Genomic DNA, 23,614 nt, shown 5'->3' with positions numbered 1-23,614 from the left:
GGAAGCCAGCGATAACCCTGAGGAGCCGGGCTATATGTTGGGATGTCATGGCGTGCCTTGGGGGGGCGAACAGGTGGACTGGGGAGGACGGGGTTCGCTGGGGGCGGCCGGGGCGGGACAACGTTTCCGCGGACCACACTCGCCTCTCGCTATACGCCCGCTGTGGCCTGAATCTGATGGCAGGGGAGGTTTAGTACATGGAGATGTTGGGGTAGGAGGTGGTACACTTGTAGGCAACATCTCTCACTTAGATATGGGCAGGCAACATTGGCCACTTTCAATATGAATTTAAGGATTGAAGGAGGATAGTTCCTTTTAGCCTTGTATCCATCCTTATTATAGCTTCCAAGACTCTTCTGTCCTCGCCATATTTGCGAAGAGGACTGAAGAGACTGGGGAGCTATAATAAGGCTGGAAACCAGGCTGTCATATCATGATTTCATTCAATTTGTTGCTGTCATCATCTATCAAGTTAGGAAAAATTCTTGCAGATAGACTATCGTGATTTGTTTCTTTCCAAACTGAAAGTGACCAGTGCTCCTTAGCAAATTAGCAAACTAAGCATGCAGATCAGTCAAGATTGCATTTGTTAGTGTCTTGCACCACATGACACCACCAATTACATAATCACCCTGGTGCAGCTATATACTTTCTGCCAATGACAATCACCAGAGAGCAGGCCTGGAATTATTCTAGCCAGTCAGTTTTAGGTTTGAAACTAGTATACTGTACATGTAAAAACTACACCATAGAATATATACCAAATTCCAATAGCATGCATAGCAAAGATTTATGAATACAGTATAATCATTGCAGTGATTTTCATGCTTGAAAACAAAGGTGTAGCAGAGTAGAAGCTACAGTACCTGTTCTTTCTATAGGGTCTACAACAACACAGCAAAGAGACAGCAGAAACAAGAGTTAGTAAAAGACCAGAAATTTTACATTCAAGAAAGTGAAATCCACAGGTTTGAAAACTCTACAGTACAAAGACACAGGAATACATGTAAGAGAGGGAGAAATCACATACATTGGACAAGCTCGTGTTCATATCAGATTACATGTACATGCATGACTTAAATATATTTGGAAGAGTTAAAGATTAACTTATCTAAAAGTTCACACTCTAGTATTGTCTACAATATAGATGTGCAATTTTAAGACCTAAGTTAAGGTGCATACAAAGTCAGATTTTCATAGATGATGTGTATTAGAGTGTTGTTCCCAACTACATTGTATTTCTGGCCTCTGTAGTTATGGTAGTGTAGCACTAACCATTATTGTGCTTCACCATTATGAAAATTGACTTTGTTTTTTGAGACAGGTTCACCCAAGCAAAGCAAACCCACCTGTCATAAAAATGGTTATACCTGTGGTGATGATACAAGTACCTCTCAGGTGTTCTGTCGAGGGAGAGTTAGCAAAGTTGGGAAGAAGATAACAGAGAGTAGCAAAGAGACAGGAACAAATTCAAGACTCATCTGTATAATTTCAGGAAGTGATCAAAACTACTTTAGTAGGAGACTAGTCACATCAAAAGTGTATCATAACTATCCCAAGTTAAATAGGACTTTGTATCTGCCAAACTACTTTGGGGACTGAACATGCTAGCAGCACTGTATGGTCATCCAAAAATTTTAAAGGCTCATTTCAGTTGAAGTAAAACATCTCTTCTATGGTTTTCTTAATATATGAACTTCAAGGTAATAACAGCTATGAGGATTGTATAAAGCAGATAAAATATGCTACCCAGCAACCAACAAAAATAAATGCTCTCATCAATATGTAAAACTTTGAAGTACAATCCACAATAATGCAAAAGGCAAGTTTTAAAGTCTAAGTTGGTTCAGATTTTCCAAATTCACAGTTTCTATCCAATCCCCAGTTAAGGGTATTTCCTAAGCTTATTCATCATTTTGTTTCTACAAGACATTTTCAGTCCCAAATGGTGTCTGGTAGAAACACAATGGCAGTAAGAAAGATAACATTGCAGCAGTAATATCAGGTGTGAGGTGCAAGCTCACCTGTCTCTGTGTCTGTAATCGTACATGTACCTGTCATAGTGCCTATCGGAATGTCTGCGCAGAGAGAGGAACAGATCAAGCAGAGGAGTCAGAGTCAGAGCATCTGCACAGAGTTAGACATAAGTCATTTGTACAGTCTAAGCCATGTTCATGTAGTATACACAGGAGCAACATACAGAAGTCATTTGCAGAAAGAAGACAAGAATATATCTTTATAAGCTTACAGTTTAATGCAAGATGGTGTGATTGTTTAGAAGTGCAAGCCTTCTAATTTTTGTGTGTTTTGTGGACTAAAGTGCTGTACTTGGAATTATCATAGGGGATTCAAGGGTCAAATTTGCAATAAATGTATGATTTTAAGGTAAGAGTATAACATATTTAGATGTGTTGCATGAGGTTTCTTACACAGACTAGCCTAGAGGCAGTGATTCAATTTCATGTATAGTTCCAACTGGGAATTGGAGTGAGGGAAGAAAAGAGTGAAGAAAGGAGGTGATCACCTGTCGTGCTGCCTGCTCTCATATCTGTCATTATATCTCCTGTCTACATCTCTCTCCGGAGTCCTGGAGGTCAAAGGTCACAAAGGGAAGGGCAAGAGTAGAAGATGAGAGACAAGTCAGAACAAGTGATTGGACAGAACAGAGCAAGAAATACATGTTGATACTATGAATATCTACAAGTAGCATATGTTCCTACTTTACAAGTTGAAATCTTTTAAAAAGTAATTAATTTCAACTTGCAAGATGATAAGTATACAATGCATACGTTGTCAGCAGTGCAAAAATGAGTTGACCATTGATAATTACACGGTAGACATGCAGTGTCATATTTTGTTTTGTCCATAATTGTGTGCTCTTTGATCCTGGAAGATGAATCAGATACATTGCACTTGAATTTAGATATCCAGACAGTTAAATTCATGCAGGAAATCAGAAAGGAATGACTTGGCAATATCGGTCATGTAGATGTCATGGATTGTTTTCAACTATTCCTGGTATGTTACAAAATAGGAGTAAAAAGACTTGGTGGTGATTTTCAATTTCTTCTTTTTCATTCTTTACTGACACCAAAGGTAAGTTTGTGTAAAATATTAAAAAAAAATGAAAATAAAAATACTTCTGATGCAATGTGAACAACCATGACCGTGCAAGTGTGTTGTTAATGATGTCAATGAAACGAGTCTGAGGTGTGCAATGAGCCAAGTAAGGCCCTACCTCTCCCTTCGCCTATTTTCTGATCGGTCTGAATTCCGATCTGAATGGTGATCAGAATGTTTTTCTGGAGTTCTAAAGAAGGCAAAGCAAGGCTTTGAAGAGATTTACATGTACATTGCACAGGTATCTCAAAGAATTCTCAAGAAGGCAAGGGTATACCAAGTCCAGTGAGAATATGTACAATCATGTAGTTCTCACAAAGACAGCTTTGTACACAAAATAATAGTTACCGAAGCAACTGGACTATAATACTTTGGAAATGGTCATCTATTGTCTTTTATAAGTGATTGTCTTTCCTGAATTGTACCCTGTCAGTCATATGTGCCTCTAAATGCTTTTAAAATGTTTTGAAAGTGACCACAGCATGCGCACTGTTGTCATTTAGTATCAAACCATTCAGAACCATGATAATGATTACTTTTTAGTGATAGCTATTTGTAAGTGTAACACATTCAAAATTAAATAGGCTAAGAGCTCACAACATACATGTAACACACAAGACATACATATCCTTAAACATGCTAGTTTTTAGTGCACGTTACAGTCATATGTATGGTGTTCTATATAGCATTGATCATGCAGTGCAAACCTCAAGCGAGTCAAGGCATAACTGTACAGTAATGATTGATAAATGTAAGATGTATACAAGACATACACTTTGTATTGAACTAAAAAAAAACAACAACACTGTAACAACCAAAACATAGGCAAAACATATCCCAGAGTGTTCCAACCAATCACAGATACTAAACCTGTGAATTCAAACTCACCTCTCCTCCTCTTTACTATTCTGTTTGTCATCAGACTGTTTATCTGATTGTTTGTCCGACTGCTTGTCGGAATTTCTGTCAGAGGGGGTTACGGGTTAGGGTTTAGAGGAAGGAAAAGAAACAGACATAAAACTATTGTATCCGCTACAAAGAGGAGGCGAAGAGACACAACACATGGTGAGTTGCTAAATACGAAAAGCTATAAGGTCTACCCTAAGGTACCGGTACTATAGAAGTTATCTTGCTGTTACAGTTAAGTCAGATGTGAGACAAAATGTTTAAAGACAGAACTGGACATCAGAACAGTACAGGTGGCATTACAGACAGACATTAGTGCATAAGATACTAACTAAAAGGAGAGATCTACACACTATGAGGATTGACACAGTCATGCATGATTGGTAACTTCAATACTGGATCAATACAGAATAAACGTTCCAAACCTCCCAGTCATTGCTGTATGTTTCCTTATTAATAAGCTGTTGATAGTTCATACACACTGCTTGACATCAACACTCATGGTAGCTACACTTATCGCCCTTGTCTGTTTCAAGGCTTCATATCTTCTGGATGTACTATGATGAATCTTGAATGATAAACAGATAAACCAACCTGTTGGATGGCTGGTCCCTATAGTTGGAGCCGCGCTCTTCAGCCTGGAAAGAAAAGCACAAAAAAAGTTAACAATTTTAATTGATTAGGATTGAAACTTTGCAGATACCTTTGGCTAGTTGGGCAGTATGGTTGTACAAAACAAACAAACATGCCAAACAAACAAATCTCTTCTCTTGCTATCTTGCATAATATGTATAGAATGCTCCACTAGCAACAGATCCTATGTGGAAGTTTTGTTTTTGTAAATCTAATCAAGATTGATCCTTTGGTACCTGACTGTGTACTTGATCTATACCCATGGCAGAATTGACAATTTTGTACTTTGTACTTAATACAATAAACAAACAAACAAACAAACACTACGCTGTTTTGTCTTGAATGCTAGCTAGGTATCTGCACCCATGGCAGGACTGACTATTTTGTGCTTTATACTTCACACCACAAACAAAACAAACAAACATTACTTTATAACTCATATCACAGCCAAACAAACACACAAACAAACAAACAAACCTCTTCTCTTGCTGTTGACTTCCTCATCTCCTCGTCCCTGGCGACAGCTGCGGCCTTGTGCGCCACCACGGCGGGGAGGTCGTCGTTTATACCACAAACAAATAAACAAACAAACAAACAAACAAACCTCTTCTCTTGCTGTTGACTTCCTCATCTCTTCGTCCCTGGCGACAGCGGCGGCCTTGTGCGCCACCACGGCGGGGAGATCGTCGTTTATACCACAAACAAACCTCTTCTCTTGCTGTTGACTTCCTCATCTCCTCGTCCCTGGTGACAGCTGCGGCCTTGTGCGCCACCACGGCGGGGAGGTCGTCGTTTATACCACAAACAAACAAACAAACAAACCTCTTCTCTTGCTGTTGACTTCCTCATCTCCTCGTCCCTGGCGACAGCGGCAGCCTTGTGCGCCACCACGGCGGGGAGATCGTCGCTCACCGGCATGGGGCTGTTCTCCCCGGGGATGGGCGGCGGCTCCCACCCGTCACGGAAACGAGGGATGTACGGCGGAACGTACTGGTCCTTGGACCAGTTAGCCCTGGATATGGTACAAAATAGGATTGGTTCGTGAGGGGCTTCAAGGAGGCTATTTTCATTAGGGCACATCAACCCTCGTTGAACCGTGATGGTGGCAGGTTTCGCCGTCCCACCATTTATGATTCGCTGCTACCTGACGTCATCCGACGACTTTCGGATTAGTGCAGCGAGTCATTCATCTGAAGAAGGTCAGAGTGTTTGGCCGAAAATTTATGGTGAGTTCCTTTTTGTGTTGGAACAAAGTTTAAACTTTTTCAATATGGAATTTAGCAACACAGATGAGCTTTCATTCGGATAATGGAAAATAGGCTGTTTGGTACACTGCGCTTGACTTAACATTCAATTTTAGATTAGATTGATTTTACAATCCACCTCAAAGAGTCTCTTGTCTTTCATCAAGTTTTCTTAACATTTTGTAATTAACAACACCACTCCTTGACTGACATTGTGCAGTAAAAAACTGGGTCTAACTCAAATTCTTCTGACCGTGTTAGAATTTAAAAGGTCCATCTTTATCATGAATTCTGCCAACACAGGTGAACTTTCAAGATAAAACAACACCATATGGCTTTTCCTTTATGTAACACCAGTAGATTGGCCCAATGCTACAGTGCTTATTTATATTTGCTTGCACAACTGCATGGCCAAAGGGCTATAGAAATTGAATAAGGCACTGCCCTACATAGTGACAGGTGTGGAAGGCAGGGTTGGACAAGTTTTCTAACATTCACTTGTCCTATCGGGCAAGTACATAAAAAATTTTCTTGCCCAAACCAACTTTTCACTTGCTTATGTATTTTCACTTCCAGCAATGGAATTCTTTTATTGGCTCTATTTTTCTATGTTGATCAATGCTCGATGCCATGACTGTGAAAAGAAAATAGTATCAAAATCTCACTCATGAAAATTCTTTCTTGCCCAAGTGGGTAAGTAGGGAAGGACATGCACTTGTCCGATCGTCCCTTTCACTTGCCCTGGACAATAGAGCTAGTGGACTTGTCCGACCCTGGCAGGAGTTAAATTCTAACCGACCTTGAGGTAGTCCATGCTGGCCCCAGGGACAGCCAGAGGTCGCCCTCCCTAGAGGTCACACAGTTCTTCAGCAGGTCGATGGCCTGGTCTGTCAGGAGGGGCGACACCACTGACTTGGCAAGGTCCACTCCCTAAAGTAAATTGAAGGTCGCATCTTACAGTCGTTGTGTACATTTACATGATATTGCAAGTAGTTTTAAATTAGACTAATTCTAATGTTTCTCCCAGTTCTGCCAAAATGTAGAAATACACAGGAGGGGCGACACCACTGACTTGGCAAGGTCCACTCCCTAAAACAGGACGCAAAGCACATCTTACAGTTGTTGTGTACACTTTCATGATGTTGCAATTGGTTTCATATGATGGTAATGCACTTATCCCATTGTGGCAAAAAGTAGAAATGGCAGCAAAAGCCAACAAATACACAACAAAGAGCATAAATGACTGCACAGAAGATAGCAGAAATGCACAACAAGTAGATATGCAAATTAAAAAGCAGAAATGTACAGCAAAAAACAAATATGCAGAGCAAAAAGTAGAAATGGTCAGCAAAAAGCATGTACAGTAAATAGAAGACATGCAAAGCGAAAAGCAATCCTGCAGAGCATAAGGACGAAATGCACAGAAAAAAACAGATGCACAGGAAAATGTAGAAATGCACAGAAAATAGCAGAAATGCACAGTAAAATGCAGAAATGCACAGCAAAATGCAGAAATGCGCCAAAAAAGGAAGAAGTAGCTTCAAAGTGAAGGCCACAATAGTAATTTCAGCACCAAGGAAAGGAATGTTATTGTTGTGCCACAAGAAATAAAAGGCAAATGCAGAGGAAAAGTGCATCAGTAGTTAGACCTTCTTGTTACAGGCCATATATAGTCGGAGAATAACAATAAAGGAACAAAGCAATCAGAAATTTCACCCTCTTAATTCTCCATATCACTTCACAACCTTTCAAGTTACAGACAAAATTAGTATCACTGAGGCTCTACAGAAACTGCTGTACCATGTATACTGAAAATTACAGGAACATTGATAAGACAAAAATGATACAGTAACTTCACTCCACTCAGCAGCTGACAACTTTCAGCACCAAGGGAAGGAATGTTGCTTTTGTAGCAGAAAAAAACAGGGAAAAACAAACAAAACACTACAACATGCAACTTCAGAGGGTAAATGTATCAGCAGTTACATCTGCTTGCTACTTAGATCTAGTAGTACTAGACGGAGTCATCTGCTTGCTAAAGGCTAAATATAGACATCCTCCTACGCAGGGACATCCAACGGCGAAACCGCCTGTCTGGATGTACCCTGCTTTCTCAACTGTCATCCTTAGTTCTTGTGGACGCCCCCCCCCCCCAATCAGCTGTCAGCCAATCAGAGAATAGGCCTTTAAGTTTTCAAAAGGGGTCTTGCATATAGAAGGGTAAGCTCATTCATATTTATAAGCAGGGCGGTCAGGAACTAAGGGTGACGGTTGAAAGAGCAGGGTACATCCAGACAGGCCGTTTCGCTGTTGGATGTCTAGATCTCTGTGTAGGAGGATGAATATAGAAGGAGAATAACATTGGAAGAACTAGTAGTACCTGACAACTCTCGATGACCAGTTCCAGCGGAGTGAAGAGGAAATGCACCAGTTCCGGGGCGTTTGGGTCGTGGATGTGGGGCCTGAGCTTGGCCAGGAGGTTGAAGGCATACTTGAACTTCTGGAAACAGTCGATGTAGTCTGTCTCTGGGGGCGGGCGGGCGCGCACTGTCAGCAGACCCTCACCTGAAATATCAAATATGGTCAGCGCATGAAATGGCTAAGAAGAAGACTTAAAAACACTCTGCATAGAGCTAAATGTACAGAAGTATACCTTGGACAATGGGCCCTAAAAAGGTATTATATTATATATACTTTTCCTTTCAGGAAAGCTGAAGGATTCAATGTTAAAAGGGAAGTACATTTATAGTAAGAAGATTAATTAAGTACTGCCCTATACCAACCACCTATAATTATGTATTGCCCTATACCAACATAGTTTCTCACTGTGGATGGTCAGACTTTTTCAAGCACAACTGAAAAATGATGCTGACCAGGGCTCTAGCCAGCTCAAATTTTTTTTCCGTAAGCCAATTCCAGTCGTCATGAAAACCGCGAAAACTTATTTTCCCATGACACTACAAAGTAGTTAATGTTGCCATTGAGACCTTGAAAAAACGGTTTTAATGAGATTATCGTATGCGAAAGAGTGCCGACACACATTGTCAACAGTCATAACAATAGCAAAACAAACAGTGTGTGGCTTTTATGGCCGTGGACGGCGTCCCCAACCCGCCTGTAGCTTCCACCAAGGATTTTTGTCCGTCAAGGTTGACGGATTGCTTTTAAAATTTTTCCGTCAGACGCAGCGAATTTCCGTCAATTGACGGAAAAACGGACGCTGGCTAGAGCCCTGATGCTGACACATAAAGTTATTTACATTTACATTCCTGATATTTCAAGATATAGCTAATAACTACCCGGCAAATACATAGTAAATGACTAGGACATAAAAGACACAGGACTAAGTTTAAAGGCAACAGAAGCTAAGGCGATCAGGACCATACAACATGGAGGAACATTACAGTGGAGCAGAGATACTTTTGATACTTTTGCTACAATACCTCAACACATTTAAGACACAATTACGATACGCTTCAAGAAATAAGTCCTAACAGACAGAAGCAGCATTTGAGTGCCCAGCCTAGGCACTTAGACAAGACATGTTTGCACATGAACCTACTGTATTACTGTAACAGTAGCTCAGTAGATATCAACTTGACACAATTACGGCAAAATAATGATATAATTAACTTTTTAAAGGAATAAGTCCAGACCTTGCTGCTTCCTCTTGCTCTTCTTGTTCTTCTTCCTCTTGGACAGCTCGTTAAAGGCATCCGCAGCCTTCTGGAGCCTCGAGACAAAGTTCTCGATGTCGTCAAAGATGTGGTTCAGGATCTGAACATCTCGGTCCGTCTTAAGAGCCTGGAGCTCTGGCGAGTCTTCTTCCTCCCTCATCAAGGGTCTGGAGGAAGAGTCAAGAAGATCATCAAGACATGGAAAAAAATATATATAGGTTCTCAATATATCCTAGTAAGAAAACTGACTTTTTATAATGAGTAAATAAAAAGTAAAAGGAAATGTGAAATTTATTACCCAGATACTCAGGTGATAGTAGTATTGAAAATAATAATATTGAAAATCTACTTTTTAAAGGTAACAACAAAAATCATGAAAATACTGAGATAAAAATGGTCGTCTACAATTGTAAAAATAATCTTGGTATTTTTCTCATGCTGTAACGATTGGCATCCTGAATTCACGACGTAATAACATTTGGCCATTACCAAATACAGAAGCAGAGGCAAGATCTAACTCCATGTACACAATGAAGCCACCTTAGAGTTATGCCGTAAACTTGGGAGGTGCAAAATTCTACTCCGCCCTTCAGAATGTCACGAGGCTAGTAGTACTTTATGGACTATTTCACATGGCCAGTTTCTGTTTGGCACGGCTCACACACAGTTGTGAAAGTTTCACATATCTCACAGTACCCAGGGACTTTGCACATTGTGTCTTGCCCCTTCAATGACCGAGACTTTGCAAACACTTGAAGACAAAGATTTTGCTTACTTAAGCAATAGCTCAAACAAAGGAAGAATGTAACACATTTGTAGAGTGCAAAATGATTGCCAAGTTTCTTAACCTCCTTTTAACAAACCTCATTTTTAACTCATGGCCAGAAGTAAATGGACAAATCTAAATTTTCTTATTTGAGCCAAATGCTATGTATAGTAAAATTGTGCAATAAAACTTTGACTCGGAAGAGCAAAAGACACACACAAAAAAAAACAACTATAGTACATGACCAACTCTATATATAGAGTTCTAGTTAATCATTACCAACTACAGAGCAGCTGGATAATTGCAAACAATGTGAAGACGTGCAGGGGCAGTCCTTAGCTAATTTTCACCACGGCAAAAGTATAAACCTTTTCAAGGATCCCGTTACATGCTGGTAAAAATAGGGAATGATGTGTAACTTTTGACAGGCGGTCACCAAAACGATGCTTGATTAAAACACTTGGATGTGTACAAAAAAATGTTGATATTCAACATTTAAAGAACCTTCTTTCCCAGCAAGCAAAGGGATCCATGAAAAAGTCTATGGTTGGTAGCAGTGCATGATCAATCCCATACAGTACTTCTTTCAATTAATCACTTTTGAAATTTGCATCCCAGTGCAGTGCGTTGATTCGAAAGTTATTCTCCACAAAAGCTTCAACCTTAAATGGTGGACAAGAAAGATTTGAGAGCAGCTCATCCAAAAGCTTTAAGATGTTGCCAGGCAGCTTTTAAGACACAACGACTTACTTGGGACTCAAGGTTACATTGGGGTAAGTCTTTGTTCGGTGGCTGGAAGGGTCCATGCAAAAACACAAATCAAATTATAGGAACACAAACACAAAGAAATAAAATGTAAAACAAGCTTGTCAGCCTTAAGGTTTAATCTCCAAGCAGATCCTACGATAAGATAGTATCAAAAGCTGCCTAGGAGTGTGTTTGGCTACCCAGTGGCTGATGACTCCCTTTGGCCAGCTGTACTCCTTATACCCCCCTCACATGTAGCAAAAATCGATCGGACGACGAGTCTGCGAGCTCTAAATTATGAAGAGGCATGACCCTGACAGGAAGGGGGGAACTCTGCCATTTCTTTGTCGGCATCAGGGCCATGCCTCCTCATAATTCAGAGCTTGCAGACTCTGTGTCCAAACGATTTTCGCTACTTGTGAGGGGGGTATTAGCCAACTTTGATACTATCTTATGCCACTGGTAAAATTGCCTGGAGATTACTTAAGTTAAAGTTGCGCATGCAAACATGTAACACACATGCATGGAAGCACACAGTTTAGGCCACACCAATTTAATTTGTTGTTTCTTGGATCTAAAATCTGGAAGATCAACACAAAAACATATGTCTGAGTCTGAACCTTTGACACTGTGTTTCTGGGAGTGAACAGAGCATATGCAAGTTTTCCTCTCAGACCTTTGTTTTTGTGATGCTTTTTTCTAAAACAAATTAATTTAAATTGTCCAGGATCCAGGGTGATAAATTGGTGTGGGCTTACATGTAAGTTGCACCTGTGTGCATTGTTGGCAACTTCTCTACTGTAAAGCAACTACTGAGCTATATGTACTACATCTATCAGCCTGATCAACAGCTTATTGACATTGCTTTAAATGCCCCTTTCAACTTCTATCTCTTAACTCCTTCATTCCCCACCACACAGCAGTGTCTGAATCTTCAACTGCCTATAACATCTCACTAATCTACTCCTTTTACTCCAGCTGTCCTTTGCTTACACCCAACAAATTGTGTTAACAATCAATCCTTACAATTGCCTCCTAGACACAATAAAGTTTTCCTCTGTAATGCTGGAATACAAATTGATGAATTCAAACTTAAGAGTGAATTGCAAATAACTTTTTATATCATACACTAAGGCCCTATATATTATTCATGGTTATAATATGCAGTTTGTAATTCAGAAGAATATTCATCCTCTTCTTACTTGCATCTGATGGCACATGATTTTACCTAAATGAGAGCCACTATTAATAAAAGTAAAATATACCTTTAGCAGACACCATAGGCTTTAACTTTACAAATATCAAACTTTCATTTTGGGTATATTTTGCTGTATTCTGTCTTTTTTCAAAAATTTTCGAAGCAAGATAAAAAAATAAACAACCTAATGTACCTTGGTGACCGAGCGGGAGGGCTCTTTGGCGGGGAGGAGTACCCGTTCTGTTGTTGGGCGGCGGCCGACTCAAACGCCTCCGCCTGCCTTTTTACGTTCCCCGCCGGGGGCTGTGGCGCGGGTACCACTGGCGGCGGAGGGATACGGGAACTACTTCCTGCGCTGGGCGAATCCTGCCTGGGATCGCTCCGACTCGGCGGCGGATTGAAGTCCTCGCGAGAGGACGGAGGTCGGTAACGCTTTCTGCCGCTTTTGAAGTCGTCTATTGCTGCCTTGATGTCCTTACATATTACATCTGCAGGTATTCGGTCCGTCTGAGGAACAAATTAGATATTACTAACCAGTGTTCTAGCCAGCCTGACATTTTTTCCGTTCCCTGGATTTTTAATTGAGTGCCAGAGACATGAAATACTGTGCGGACAGTGCAACGATCCTCTGGGTCTGGGAAAATTTTGAATCTAGACCCTTGCTATTTCTTGCATTTTGAGGGGCAAATTTTGCTTGTAGAGTAACTCAGCTTGGTTCATTGGTAACTATGCTGAATTTCTGGAGATCTTTGCAAAATTTCATTTTTTTAAAAATCTTTACATAATTCTTAATATCTTTCAATTATTGTCCGTCACAGAGGACAGAATGGGCAAAATTTTTCCGTCACCAGCTGCAAAATTCCGTCAAAGGACGGATGGACGGGCACTGACTAGAACTCTGTTACCAACAATTAAAACAAGAACAAGAAGTTCAGTCATGCTGACAACTTTCTTTATACTTCAGTAGACACCAGAAGCCTGGGTACACATACAGCATTGGCTCAATGCCAAAAACTTCCTGTCTTGTTAAATTGCCTATCTTAAGGAAGACTGGCAAAAACAGGAGTAACTGCATTAAACCGGTTTGGAAATGTTACCGTAGCGTAACACAGGCTATTGACTATGCAACATCTAAGGCAGTGTTCTAGCCAGCCTGAAATTTTTGGTCGTTCCCTGCATGGAATATGATCCTAAGGGGGTTTGGAGGCATGCTCTCCTGGGAATTTTGAAACCTAACCCCTCTGAAACATTATTTCCTTTATTTTGAGGCGCAAATTTTGCTAGTAGACTCAGCTTGGTTCAGCTGATATCTTTACATGCCTATTTTTGCCCGTCACAGAGTACAGAATGCAAAATTCTATCAAAGAACGGAAGGACGGATGCTGGCTAGAACCCTGATCTAAGACATCATTCACAAACACTACACTTCACTACGTACCTGAAACATGTGCATGTCTGGGAACTTCTGGTTGGGGTCCTTCACAGCCAGCACCAGGATGCTGTTATAGTTCCCCTCGTTCATCACGGCCTTGTTTATAGTGATGCTGGCAGGGCAAAACATGGTCAAATGTCAATCATCAGACAAAACAAAACGTTTTCATTTGACAAACATCCTTTGTCTGACTCCTCGTCAAGTAATTGTGATAAACATGTTAAGCATCACAATAGATGAGATTATCACATCTCAAAACTTTATCATATGTTGAATGGTACTAAACTTTATGTTAAATGGCACTAAAAGGAAACTTACATGTACAAGGATTACAGTAAAATTCATTTAAGTTCAGGGGTATTCCATTTCACCAAAGGGAGAAAATGGAGTGTTTGCAGTGGTTTTAAGTTTGTCAGGTAGTGCCACATACAGTAGTCACATACTGTAATGGAAAAATCATCCCAGTGCCAGCTGCCGCCACCACAAAAAAACGCAGACAGAAAAACACGGCAAACATTTCTGCATTTACAGTAGATCCTTTACTCTTTTTATGGTGGACCAAATTTAAAGAAAGAAATCATGGCTTAACAGCATGTCTTTTGAAAGAAATAGGTCCCTGTGTAGTAGTGACTGTACATCAAGTGATTGGCAATAGCCAAGAGCAGATTCCAACGATCAAAATAACTGCAAGAAGGCGGATGTAGGTACAGAATTTTAACATTTTGACTGGCTCTAAACCCTGACCCGCTAGTCTGTGTAACACAAACTCTGCTGTCCAGGGCAGTAACTGGCCCCTCCCCGCGGAGGCCAGCAGATGTTGCGTGGGCTGCTATAAGCGAGATTAAATCAGGCTACTGACCCGCTGAGAGGAAAGTTCTCGAGCTCCTCGTGTGTCTCGTTGTCGATGAGCAGGACAGCCCTCTCGTCCACCTGCATGGTCATCTCCTGAGTCCAGATCTTCCCCTTCGCATCCATCAGCTTCAGCTTCCTCACCCCATCCTCTATGGTCAGCATGGCGTTCTTGGGGTCCATGGCGTACGTGGCCAGGTGCTGAAAATCAAGGAAATTTATTTATTTATTAGGATTCTCCATATATGATGACAATGGAGGGTATGGCGTAACAGGTGTCAAGGGACACCTTTTCAAAGCCGCCATACACACATGTTCGCACATGCTTATACACGGCAGGGTTCTACTGCCCCTTTCGGGGTGATATACCCTTTTGCTGGCTAATTACAAGAGGGTTTGCTACAAATAACAGTTTAGCTAGTTAACAAGGTAGAAGTCTATCTTTCACACCAGTTGACATTTAAAAAAAAAACACTTAAAAACACTTTCAAGGTCTACATAATGACTATTCTTCTATAATAATATTCTTCTGCTGATTCTTCTATATCATAAGATTATTCTTCAGTCTCTCTCTCTCTATATATATATATATATATTCTTCTGCTAATTTGTAAGCTATTTTCTGCCAAATACATTTTATATAGTTAGACAAGTCAAGGATATCTTTAATTTCCTCTAAACACGTCCATTAAACTTAACTATAAGTGTCAATGGACAAAAGTCAAATAAGCAACAAAGACACAGCACATATATCATAATGTCTAGGTCTAGTCTTGTTTAGTACGTTAGTTCAAAAAGTGCCCATGGATTTGTGAACGAAACAAAACACAGAAAGCAAAACAAAGGGTACACTGAGGGGGATGAAATTAAGAAATTTTCCAGAAGAACCTTAAAGTTTACAAATTTAAGGAGTTACTTCATGCAACAAAGGTTTAAAAGATCACAAAACTATTGACAACAAAACTCACAAAAACATGCAGGGGAACACAAAACAATTGAACTATGAAATTCTACGACTGGGAAACAGTGACACAATATGGTAAGAATGGAAGACAAAACCACAACAAAGATAACACAAAACGTATCTGATCTCTTTATACCCCCGTCACATGTGGCAAAAATCTATCGGACGACGAGTCTGCGAGCTCTAAATTACGAGGCATGACCCTGACGGGAAAGGGGGAACTCTACCATTTCTTCGTTGGCATCAAGGTCATGCATCCTCGTAATTTACAGCTCGCAGACTCATCGTCCGATCGATTTTCACTACATGTGACGGGGGTATTAACAAAGAATGTACAGATGTGATAATTAAGGTAACGTAAGAAAAGAAAAAGAGAAAGTGGGCACGTACCTCGATGGGGTATCCACCTACCTCCACGGGAAAGCTCCTGGCTTCTTCCCCCACATCGCGAGCTTGCGCATATTTCTTACGCTGCTCTGTAATTGTACAGATAGATATCATAAGCTTTACTCTAGGCTAAGGCACGATCTAGACACAGTTTTTCCCGATATCTGCGAGCCGACAACCTCTCACCGACAGCTTTTTTTCAGCATCTAGATGCAACTGCAATATCGCCATAAAGATATCAGCAGAATTTCTCCCGAAAGGTCCGGAGCATTCGTCTGATATAGCTTAGCAGAGGTCCCCAATAGCTTAGCAGGGGTCCCCGACAGCTTCCGCATGCGTGTAGATGCGTTCCAACTGCGGGAAGGCTCATTAGCATATAACGAGGGCTCATTAGGCCATATAGCTGTTTATGGCTGCAAGCACCACGGGTGTCCCGCAGCCAACGTTCCAGATCCCTCCCGACATATCCACAAATATAGATATCATAAGCTTTACTCTAGGCTAACTTGAGTAGTAATAACACCAATGGCAAATGTAGAGCAGTGAATATCAATAGATGCAATAAAAATTGGTATCAAGCTACAGTGAATGAACCGTGTAAAATCCAGGATGCAAGGCCTTGGTGGAAAAAAGTCAGATACAATAAAACATGATGTGCTGTATGTTTTCTTAAAATCTTAAATGTGTGTAATTGAAACTTAGATTCTGTATGAGTACTATGACTGTATATATATATATATATATAAGGATTGTTATATCAGCCTTTATCAAAAACAACTTTAGGGTCTGCAACCCTGCATTATGCATATTATTCGTCTCCCTCTGCTTCCAAAAAAGAAGTCAAACCCAACCTGTTTAGAAATAGCCAACTCTAGTAGTACAGTAGAATATTGTTCATAACTGTTCATTGTCACTTGTATATCTACTATGTTTATACCATGTACTTGCAATTAGCCCTGGGCACGAACTTGCAAATAAACTTCTCTATTATTAAACATTTTTTTAGAGGCTGATTTAATAATCCTTGCAGTAGCTGCTGTTGCAATAATTGCTGTATCAAAGGCAATTCTGGGTGACAAAGTCCAAAAAAAATCCACAAAAAACAATCTTTGCACAACTGAAATTCATGCCTCAATTAGCATTACAAACAAAATGCAATAATAGCAACACAGTCTAGCAAACATACAAGATACCATCAACAGAGGAGACCAGGCTGAGGACAAACGTATGCTGCAAAAAATGACAGCCAAAAAATTGACCCATGGAAAGAAAGAGGGTACAGGTTCATGCAGGTTTGCATGCAGGTCTTCAGAGTGCAGCACCACCATGTTCTGGAGACATACCTTCCTCGTCTGCAGAAATCAGGGTACGTACAAATGGAGAAATGTTCACAACAATTAGGGAAGGGTTGGACATGGGAACAGGCTACAGGGTTATATTAAATGTACTATAACACAATCATTGGCCATTTCAAACACAGGGGAACATCACAATAACAAAACATTCCATGCAAGCAAGTTCCTTGAAGCAAGGGTCCATGACTGATAGGATTTCTGTAAGTGAAATGTTGTCAGTACAAATATAACAAATTAGCAACATGTCCTTTATATTGCTTGTTATTACTCACTCCAAAATGGAATATGTTTTGCTTATACCCAAAGGAATATTTGTATCTAATCTAGATATATCTCATATGACAAACAAACGTGATAAAGATCATATAAACATTTCCAATAATTGTAGCTGTATCTAACAAATTCCAGTTCTAAATTCAGTAGCTCACCGTGCATTGTAATATTGTGGCTAGTAATTCCAGTGCTTACTACCCAGTTTGCTTGTGCCTTAATATAGACTTTAAACATAAAGGGAGCAGTCCTAAAGTTCAGCTCGGACAAAAATGGACCAGTAAACACTGTTAAATGTCAACACCTACATATCAGGGACCTCTCTGGGGGTCATCTCAAAACTCAATCCGTTCTTATAAAAAAATTATCTTTGTTACTGAGATACAGGCCTTTTCACAGAAGGATTTTGAATTGTAATTATATTGGAAACAAAATTTTAAAATGATATTCTGGTTTAATGGAATAGGCCAACATATTCTTTTTCAGATCCTTTTGAAATTGTTGGTTCTCTGCTTAACATCATTATACTTGAAGTCTAAATGAATATCATGCCTTCATCTACAAGCCAAAATATGTGAACATCTGTAAAACTAAAAGGTTAGTTTTCTCATGGAATACCAATGCCTTAGAAATTAGTTTTCTTTGTTTGATTAAGTCAATTAGTCCAACTATGAATGTTTCTAATATTATGACTTCTGTACTTACCATATATTTCCTTGGCACTGGGTCGGCTGGCCCCATTGAAGCCATTTTGGTAGCCGTTTTGTCCGGAAGGAGCGTAACCACTGTAGTAAAGGGAGAGAATTTGTCAGACTCTTAACATGGACTTCACATTCCTTAAATCAAGGTCAATATTTAACGTCAGTTCACCTTTATCCATGGAGTGACCTATATCCATTGTATTTGAAAACTGGATATCTACTAGTAATATCAAGTCCACTGATAGTAGTGGTTTCAAAATGCAATATTTTCAAAGTATTGCACTTTGAAACCGCCGTCCGTTGAACTGATATCCTAAATGCTCTGTTTTTTTTCACATAACGTATATAGGTTACCCATTGGATAAAGGTGAACTAACGTTACAGTTATCTTTTCTTTGAAACACCTTTGACAAATTTCAGTTTAAACATGATTCTGTTATTGAAGACAAAAACAGATACGCAATTCTAGATATTATTGCATGTCATTCAGGTAACGTTATAAGTAAGACTAAGAGTCAACTGAAAGTTGAAAGCTAATTCTGTTCACTACTTGATTCTATTATCTATAACTTTTTAATCATTAATGTCATAATGTACTCTTGACGTTAGAATGAAAGGTTGAACATTCATTTTGTATGATATTCTTCTGCAAAACACTCTTAGTACCTTAAAATTTTCATGAATGCACAAAGTATGCATGTAATACTATACTAACTGAAATCTATTACAGAAATGTACATGTGAGTACTAGAGCTACATGGTAAATCAAACCTTATAAAAACAGTAATATTATATCAGAGATTACATCAGCTCTGAATTCTAATTCTATTGTTACAGACACTGAAGCTTATGAAAGGTGACCAAGGACAATACGAAGGTCATTCCAACAAACATGGTGGACTCATGCTCAATTAGAGAACATGCACAACAGGCTCCCTGCCATTGCACATGCAAGAAACCTACCAAACATTGTGCACGACAATTACTTGACAAGTTTAGTAGACTTGGACAGACAATGCTTGAGTTAAGTAATAATTGTGTTTTAATTCAGCAAAAATATACTCTATATTTCATAGTGCATAAGGTTATCTGCAGTCACTGGTGCTGTGAATTGTTATACCAAGTCTTACATCACAATACAAGTAACCTAGTGAAAGTAAGACGATAATCGCAAGATATACATTAATCATAAAGTGCATATTGTGTCGTGATCATGAAGGTCATTTTAGATAACTTACTTCACTTGACAACTTGCACATGTTACTCATGTTACACAAGATTGATATGATCACTGGAGAATTTAGATATTTTGTTTGACAGTACTTTCTATCCATGCATTGCAAGTTTTAGCTCATTTTCATGACATGCTGATTTTTTAAAAGATTTTATGGCAATATTCGGCCTAATCCCACAGTAACTGCTATTTTGTAATAAAGGGCTCCTATGCAGTGGCTTTCAAACTGTTACAAAACAGCTGGCTAGACTGAGTGAGTGCATGTTCCTTCAGTCTTGTACAGCAAACTGACATGCATGAAACACTGATGTTTGAATTTTATAATGTATTTCTCTATACAGCAGTTACCAGTTTGGCACACTGTCTAAGCAGGTGGCCAATGTAATTAGCACAAATCAATACTTCGAACTTTCTGTGGGACTTTCTTGCATGCCGTGTTGGATTTCTTAAACGGCTTGCTTCGATGACAGCTTATACATCGCGTTTTTTCGATACAGCACGTTTTAGAAAATGGCCAGACGGACATTTTGGGCTCTTTTTAAAGACACCTTTTATGTGGGGTGTGGTAAGAAACCAAGTATATATCGATTCAGTTAAGACTATTGATGTACTGAAAAGCTAATCTACTGGTAGTGGTGAGATGTGGAAAAAAGGGATGTCAACATGTTAAACATGCCGTCCTACAGACTGCTATCCTAAAGACTTTTTGCTTGTAAATTTGAGCCTTTTTCTAAAGTGTTAATTCATACAAAACTCAAGTCAGCCTGCAGGCCACTTTTCATTGTGGTCATGGAGGAAGATAGGGTCAGAAATACTGTAATATAGCAAAGATACTATAATCCATAGGTAGACTTTGCTTGATAAAGACACAAACTTTTTTAAAATGTGAGGCAAAACATTGATTTGATATACTGTGTGTGTATTATGTTTCTGAACTTTACATGTACATCTGATTTTCCTCAATTGTAAAGGGGGTGTAGGATTTTCTGAGCAAGCAGAAAATATCAAGTGACTCATCTTGTGAATGGTGCTTGTTCATTTAACAAATGTGATGACATACGTGGTGATTAGTGTATATCATGTTATAACGCACCTTGAGTCTGACATATCGCAACATGTACGCCTGTATGAGCATTGTCAATGGCTGGTCCACACGCTGCAGGGGGTAAGACAGGACAAGGGGGTAGCAAGGGGTAACATGGAGAAGGGGGGGATGTGCCAAAAGAAGGGGGGTGCAAGAGGGAGAGAAACAGGGCAAGGGGTAACAAGGAGAAGGGGGGTATGTGCCAAAAGAAGGGGGGTGCAAGAGGGAGAGAAACAGGGCAAGGGATAACAAGGAGAAGGGGGGTATGTGCCAAAAGAAGGGGGGTGCAAGAGGGAGAGAAACAGGGCAAGGGGTAACAAGGAGAAGGGGGGGTATGCGCCAAAAGAAGGGGGGTGCAAGGGGGAGAGAAACAGGGCAAGCGACAGGAAATATGAAAAGAAGCCAAGAAAGTCGGAGTTCAATGTTAATATAGACATTAGGTTGGAAGTTAGGATAGAACACGCATATGTTTGGGAAGGAAATGAAAGCACAGAAAGAAATAGCAGCAAAGGAAGGGATTTAAAAAAGGAGGTTAGCTTACTAACAGCAAGAAACACACATTAGCACACAGACAGGGCTGTATGTACACATAGATTTTAGTATTAGTCTTACATGGATAATGGAATAATTAGTTCAGAATACCTAGTAGAACTACAAAATGAATCTATGACAGATTGAAAAGCCTTAAGTTATTATTCTACTGGGTTACTTTTTATCAAGATTTTTCTGCTTAAATCTTTGATAAATGCCCTTAATTATACCTATAACAGTTTGACATATTCACACTTTTCTGAATTTAAAACTACACACTGTACTTGATTTAGTGTGTTTGAGACCATTTGCATCATTTTTACGTGCGGTTTGGCACTTTACTCAGACACGCAATGAGTGCAGACACCCTTTGGATCAATACGGAAGCTGTCTACAAATGGGCTGAACATGTTTCCATTTCACGCTTCAGGAGAGAGCATCATTCCACACCAACAAATGGTGATGGCCGTGATCAGTTCTTGGCTGTATCACAACCTACGGAATTAGAGTCAAGAAGATCACAGCAACTACATGTGTAGCTTGTCACGATGATGATGATAACGGAGCAAGACTTAGTCATACTTTCTGATCTTGTACATATATAGCTGCAGTTTGGCACTAGTGCTAGTTTGTTGATACATTTGTACATAAGCTTGGCTTACTTTAATTTCTAGTATAATTTTAGTATTCTACCCATACATTCTATCAAAATGTATGGCTTCTACAAGCATTTGCTTTTCTAGATCATTTTAAAAGTTTATTATCTGCACCTTTTTTGCTGGCTTTATTATGCTACATGCGTGTTATGCTCAAGGATGGTTGAAGTTATACCACTGCTGGTTCATTCATATGCACATGTTGATGTGCAGCTTTTGCTTTTTATCTGAGTCAAACTTTTATCATCTCATTTCTTTTCTTTTGTAAAATAAGCGAATCTCAAACACTGTACATCTGCTTGGAGCCATTACATACGCCTCTTTGTATACTATTTGCAGTCTACAAGACTTGCTTTCGGACAAAAACACAACCATGGTAAACTGACGTGACAAATCCTAGAAAAACTACCTGAACTAAAATTAATTCACACAGACGACACTACAACCTGACACAACATGCATTGCTGTCACGTTAGCACACTGACCACAAGCAAGCAGACATGCTTTTAGTAACGGCCTTGAAATCACATTTTGACAACCCGCAGACGTGATGACTGACAGGTATTAATCAAATGGAAAAGGCATCAAAATGTCACCTGCAATATTCCAAATTAAGAATTGTGACAGCTTAAGATTATTAAAAAAATTATGAAGAATGGTTGAACAAAATTTTTGACTTTCGAAGTTTCATGTGGATGGGACACTCGATCAAAGTCACCATCGATGATGAAATTTCATTTCTTAGAAAATTTGTCTAAATGGTAAGTTTTGACTGGTAAAGGAAACAATTGACATGTTTCCACAACTATTTCACAAAGTTTCCACAAAGTTTTCTAATTTTGCTTCTCCAATTGTACATGTAGATTGTAGGTTGGCACTTTGAGCCCTGAACAGGCAAGTTAATCATTCCCCAGCAAGGCCTCACCAAGTCCATTTCTTGGTTCTCAGTTTTGGATGAAAGACCAACATGGAGAAACAGAGAGGAGAGAAATTTCTGGAAAAATCTTTAAGCAGATGTAAGGTGGAAGATTATAACTTTTTCTGATAGGCGTTTCTGACAAGGTGGTAAGAGACTGTCAGAAAAGTCTACAATTAATTGCAAGTACAGTCAGGAAATGTTATGGTCTTCCACACTTCAACAGCTGCTTGGAGAAAAATCCAAGTGTATCTTCCAGACCTCTGTTTCAATAAGAAACCGCCTTGGTTTTTAACCTGTCTTTTTACTCGATTTTTACATAAAGGTGTCCAGGAACCAAGAAAATGAACTGTTCTGGCCTGAGTTACTCTGACGACATTGAACTCAGGTCCTCTAATTTCTACCTGATGATTTCAGGCAATTCTGGAGACTCAGGCCTTTTGCGACATGTGAGACAGCTCATCCTGCTGACTGTATTTGGGCATGCCACTTTCACGCGCTCATGCACGGAGTCGTGCGCGGGCAGGGTCTACCTTCGTCTGGGTCTGTCGGAGGAGGAGGGGTGACCAGGAGAGCGAGAGGAACAGAAACAGGAGCAGCGGAAACTGAAACAGTTCATCTGCGGAAAAGATTCCAGTTTACTCAAAAGAAGGCAAAATAACAGAGGAAAACAACTTGGCTATTCCATTAAAAAAGCACACCAACAAGGGCTTCGTATGGAAATACAAATTGAAAAAAAAAATCCTTTTATTTCATCAGAATGACATTGAGATAAAAACCTTAATGTCAAGGAGAATGAATTTCATTGCAGTGGAACTTTGGAAGAACAAAATTTCATATTTTCTTTGATAAGTTTTTTTAACAAGGAAAAGAAAAGATTTTTTTCTAAATCTAGTAACCAAATTGGGTTTTAAAAATACCACAATACCTCTCAAAAATCATGT

The 23,614-nt window shown here is 39.6% G+C and overlaps 1 protein-coding gene across 18 annotated transcripts in view; it reads right to left on the bottom strand.

The window, feature by feature from the left end:
* Nucleotides 1-23,614, bottom strand: part of LOC118406862 (epidermal growth factor receptor kinase substrate 8-like) — a 52,475-nt gene that overhangs the window by 9,197 nt on the left and 19,664 nt on the right. For 5 of the 18 annotated variants that reach the window (XM_035807225.1, XM_035807227.1, XM_035807241.1 and 2 more), the window contains 16 exons: nt 18,254-18,333; nt 15,927-16,012; nt 14,583-14,773; nt 13,730-13,835; nt 12,485-12,798; nt 11,097-11,138; nt 9,560-9,747; nt 8,284-8,468; nt 6,703-6,833; nt 5,482-5,671; nt 4,621-4,664; nt 4,009-4,083; nt 2,525-2,587; nt 2,025-2,078; nt 1,350-1,403; nt 867-884 (listed from right to left, as the gene is read on the bottom strand). In XM_035807225.1, coding sequence (XP_035663118.1) covers nt 867-884; nt 1,350-1,403; nt 2,025-2,078; nt 2,525-2,587; nt 4,009-4,083; nt 4,621-4,664; nt 5,482-5,671; nt 6,703-6,833; nt 8,284-8,468; nt 9,560-9,747; nt 11,097-11,138; nt 12,485-12,798; nt 13,730-13,835; nt 14,583-14,773; nt 15,927-16,012; nt 18,254-18,333 — 1,821 coding nt within the window. Of the gene's footprint in view, nt 1-866; nt 885-1,349; nt 1,404-2,024; nt 2,079-2,524; nt 2,588-4,008; nt 4,084-4,620; nt 4,665-5,481; nt 5,672-6,702; nt 6,834-8,283; nt 8,469-9,559; nt 9,748-11,096; nt 11,139-12,484; nt 12,799-13,729; nt 13,836-14,582; nt 14,774-15,926; nt 16,013-18,253; nt 18,334-20,576; nt 20,606-23,074; nt 23,290-23,614 lie in introns of those variants that run through there. The other 13 variants (XM_035807228.1, XM_035807231.1, XM_035807238.1 and 10 more) reach the window with 13 other exon arrangements.

This window comes from Branchiostoma floridae, chromosome 19 (genome assembly GCF_000003815.2).
Source record: "Branchiostoma floridae strain S238N-H82 chromosome 19, Bfl_VNyyK, whole genome shotgun sequence".
Taxonomy (NCBI): domain Eukaryota; kingdom Metazoa; phylum Chordata; class Leptocardii; order Amphioxiformes; family Branchiostomatidae; genus Branchiostoma; species Branchiostoma floridae.
This window is presented reverse-complemented; position numbering and strand designations above follow the sequence as displayed.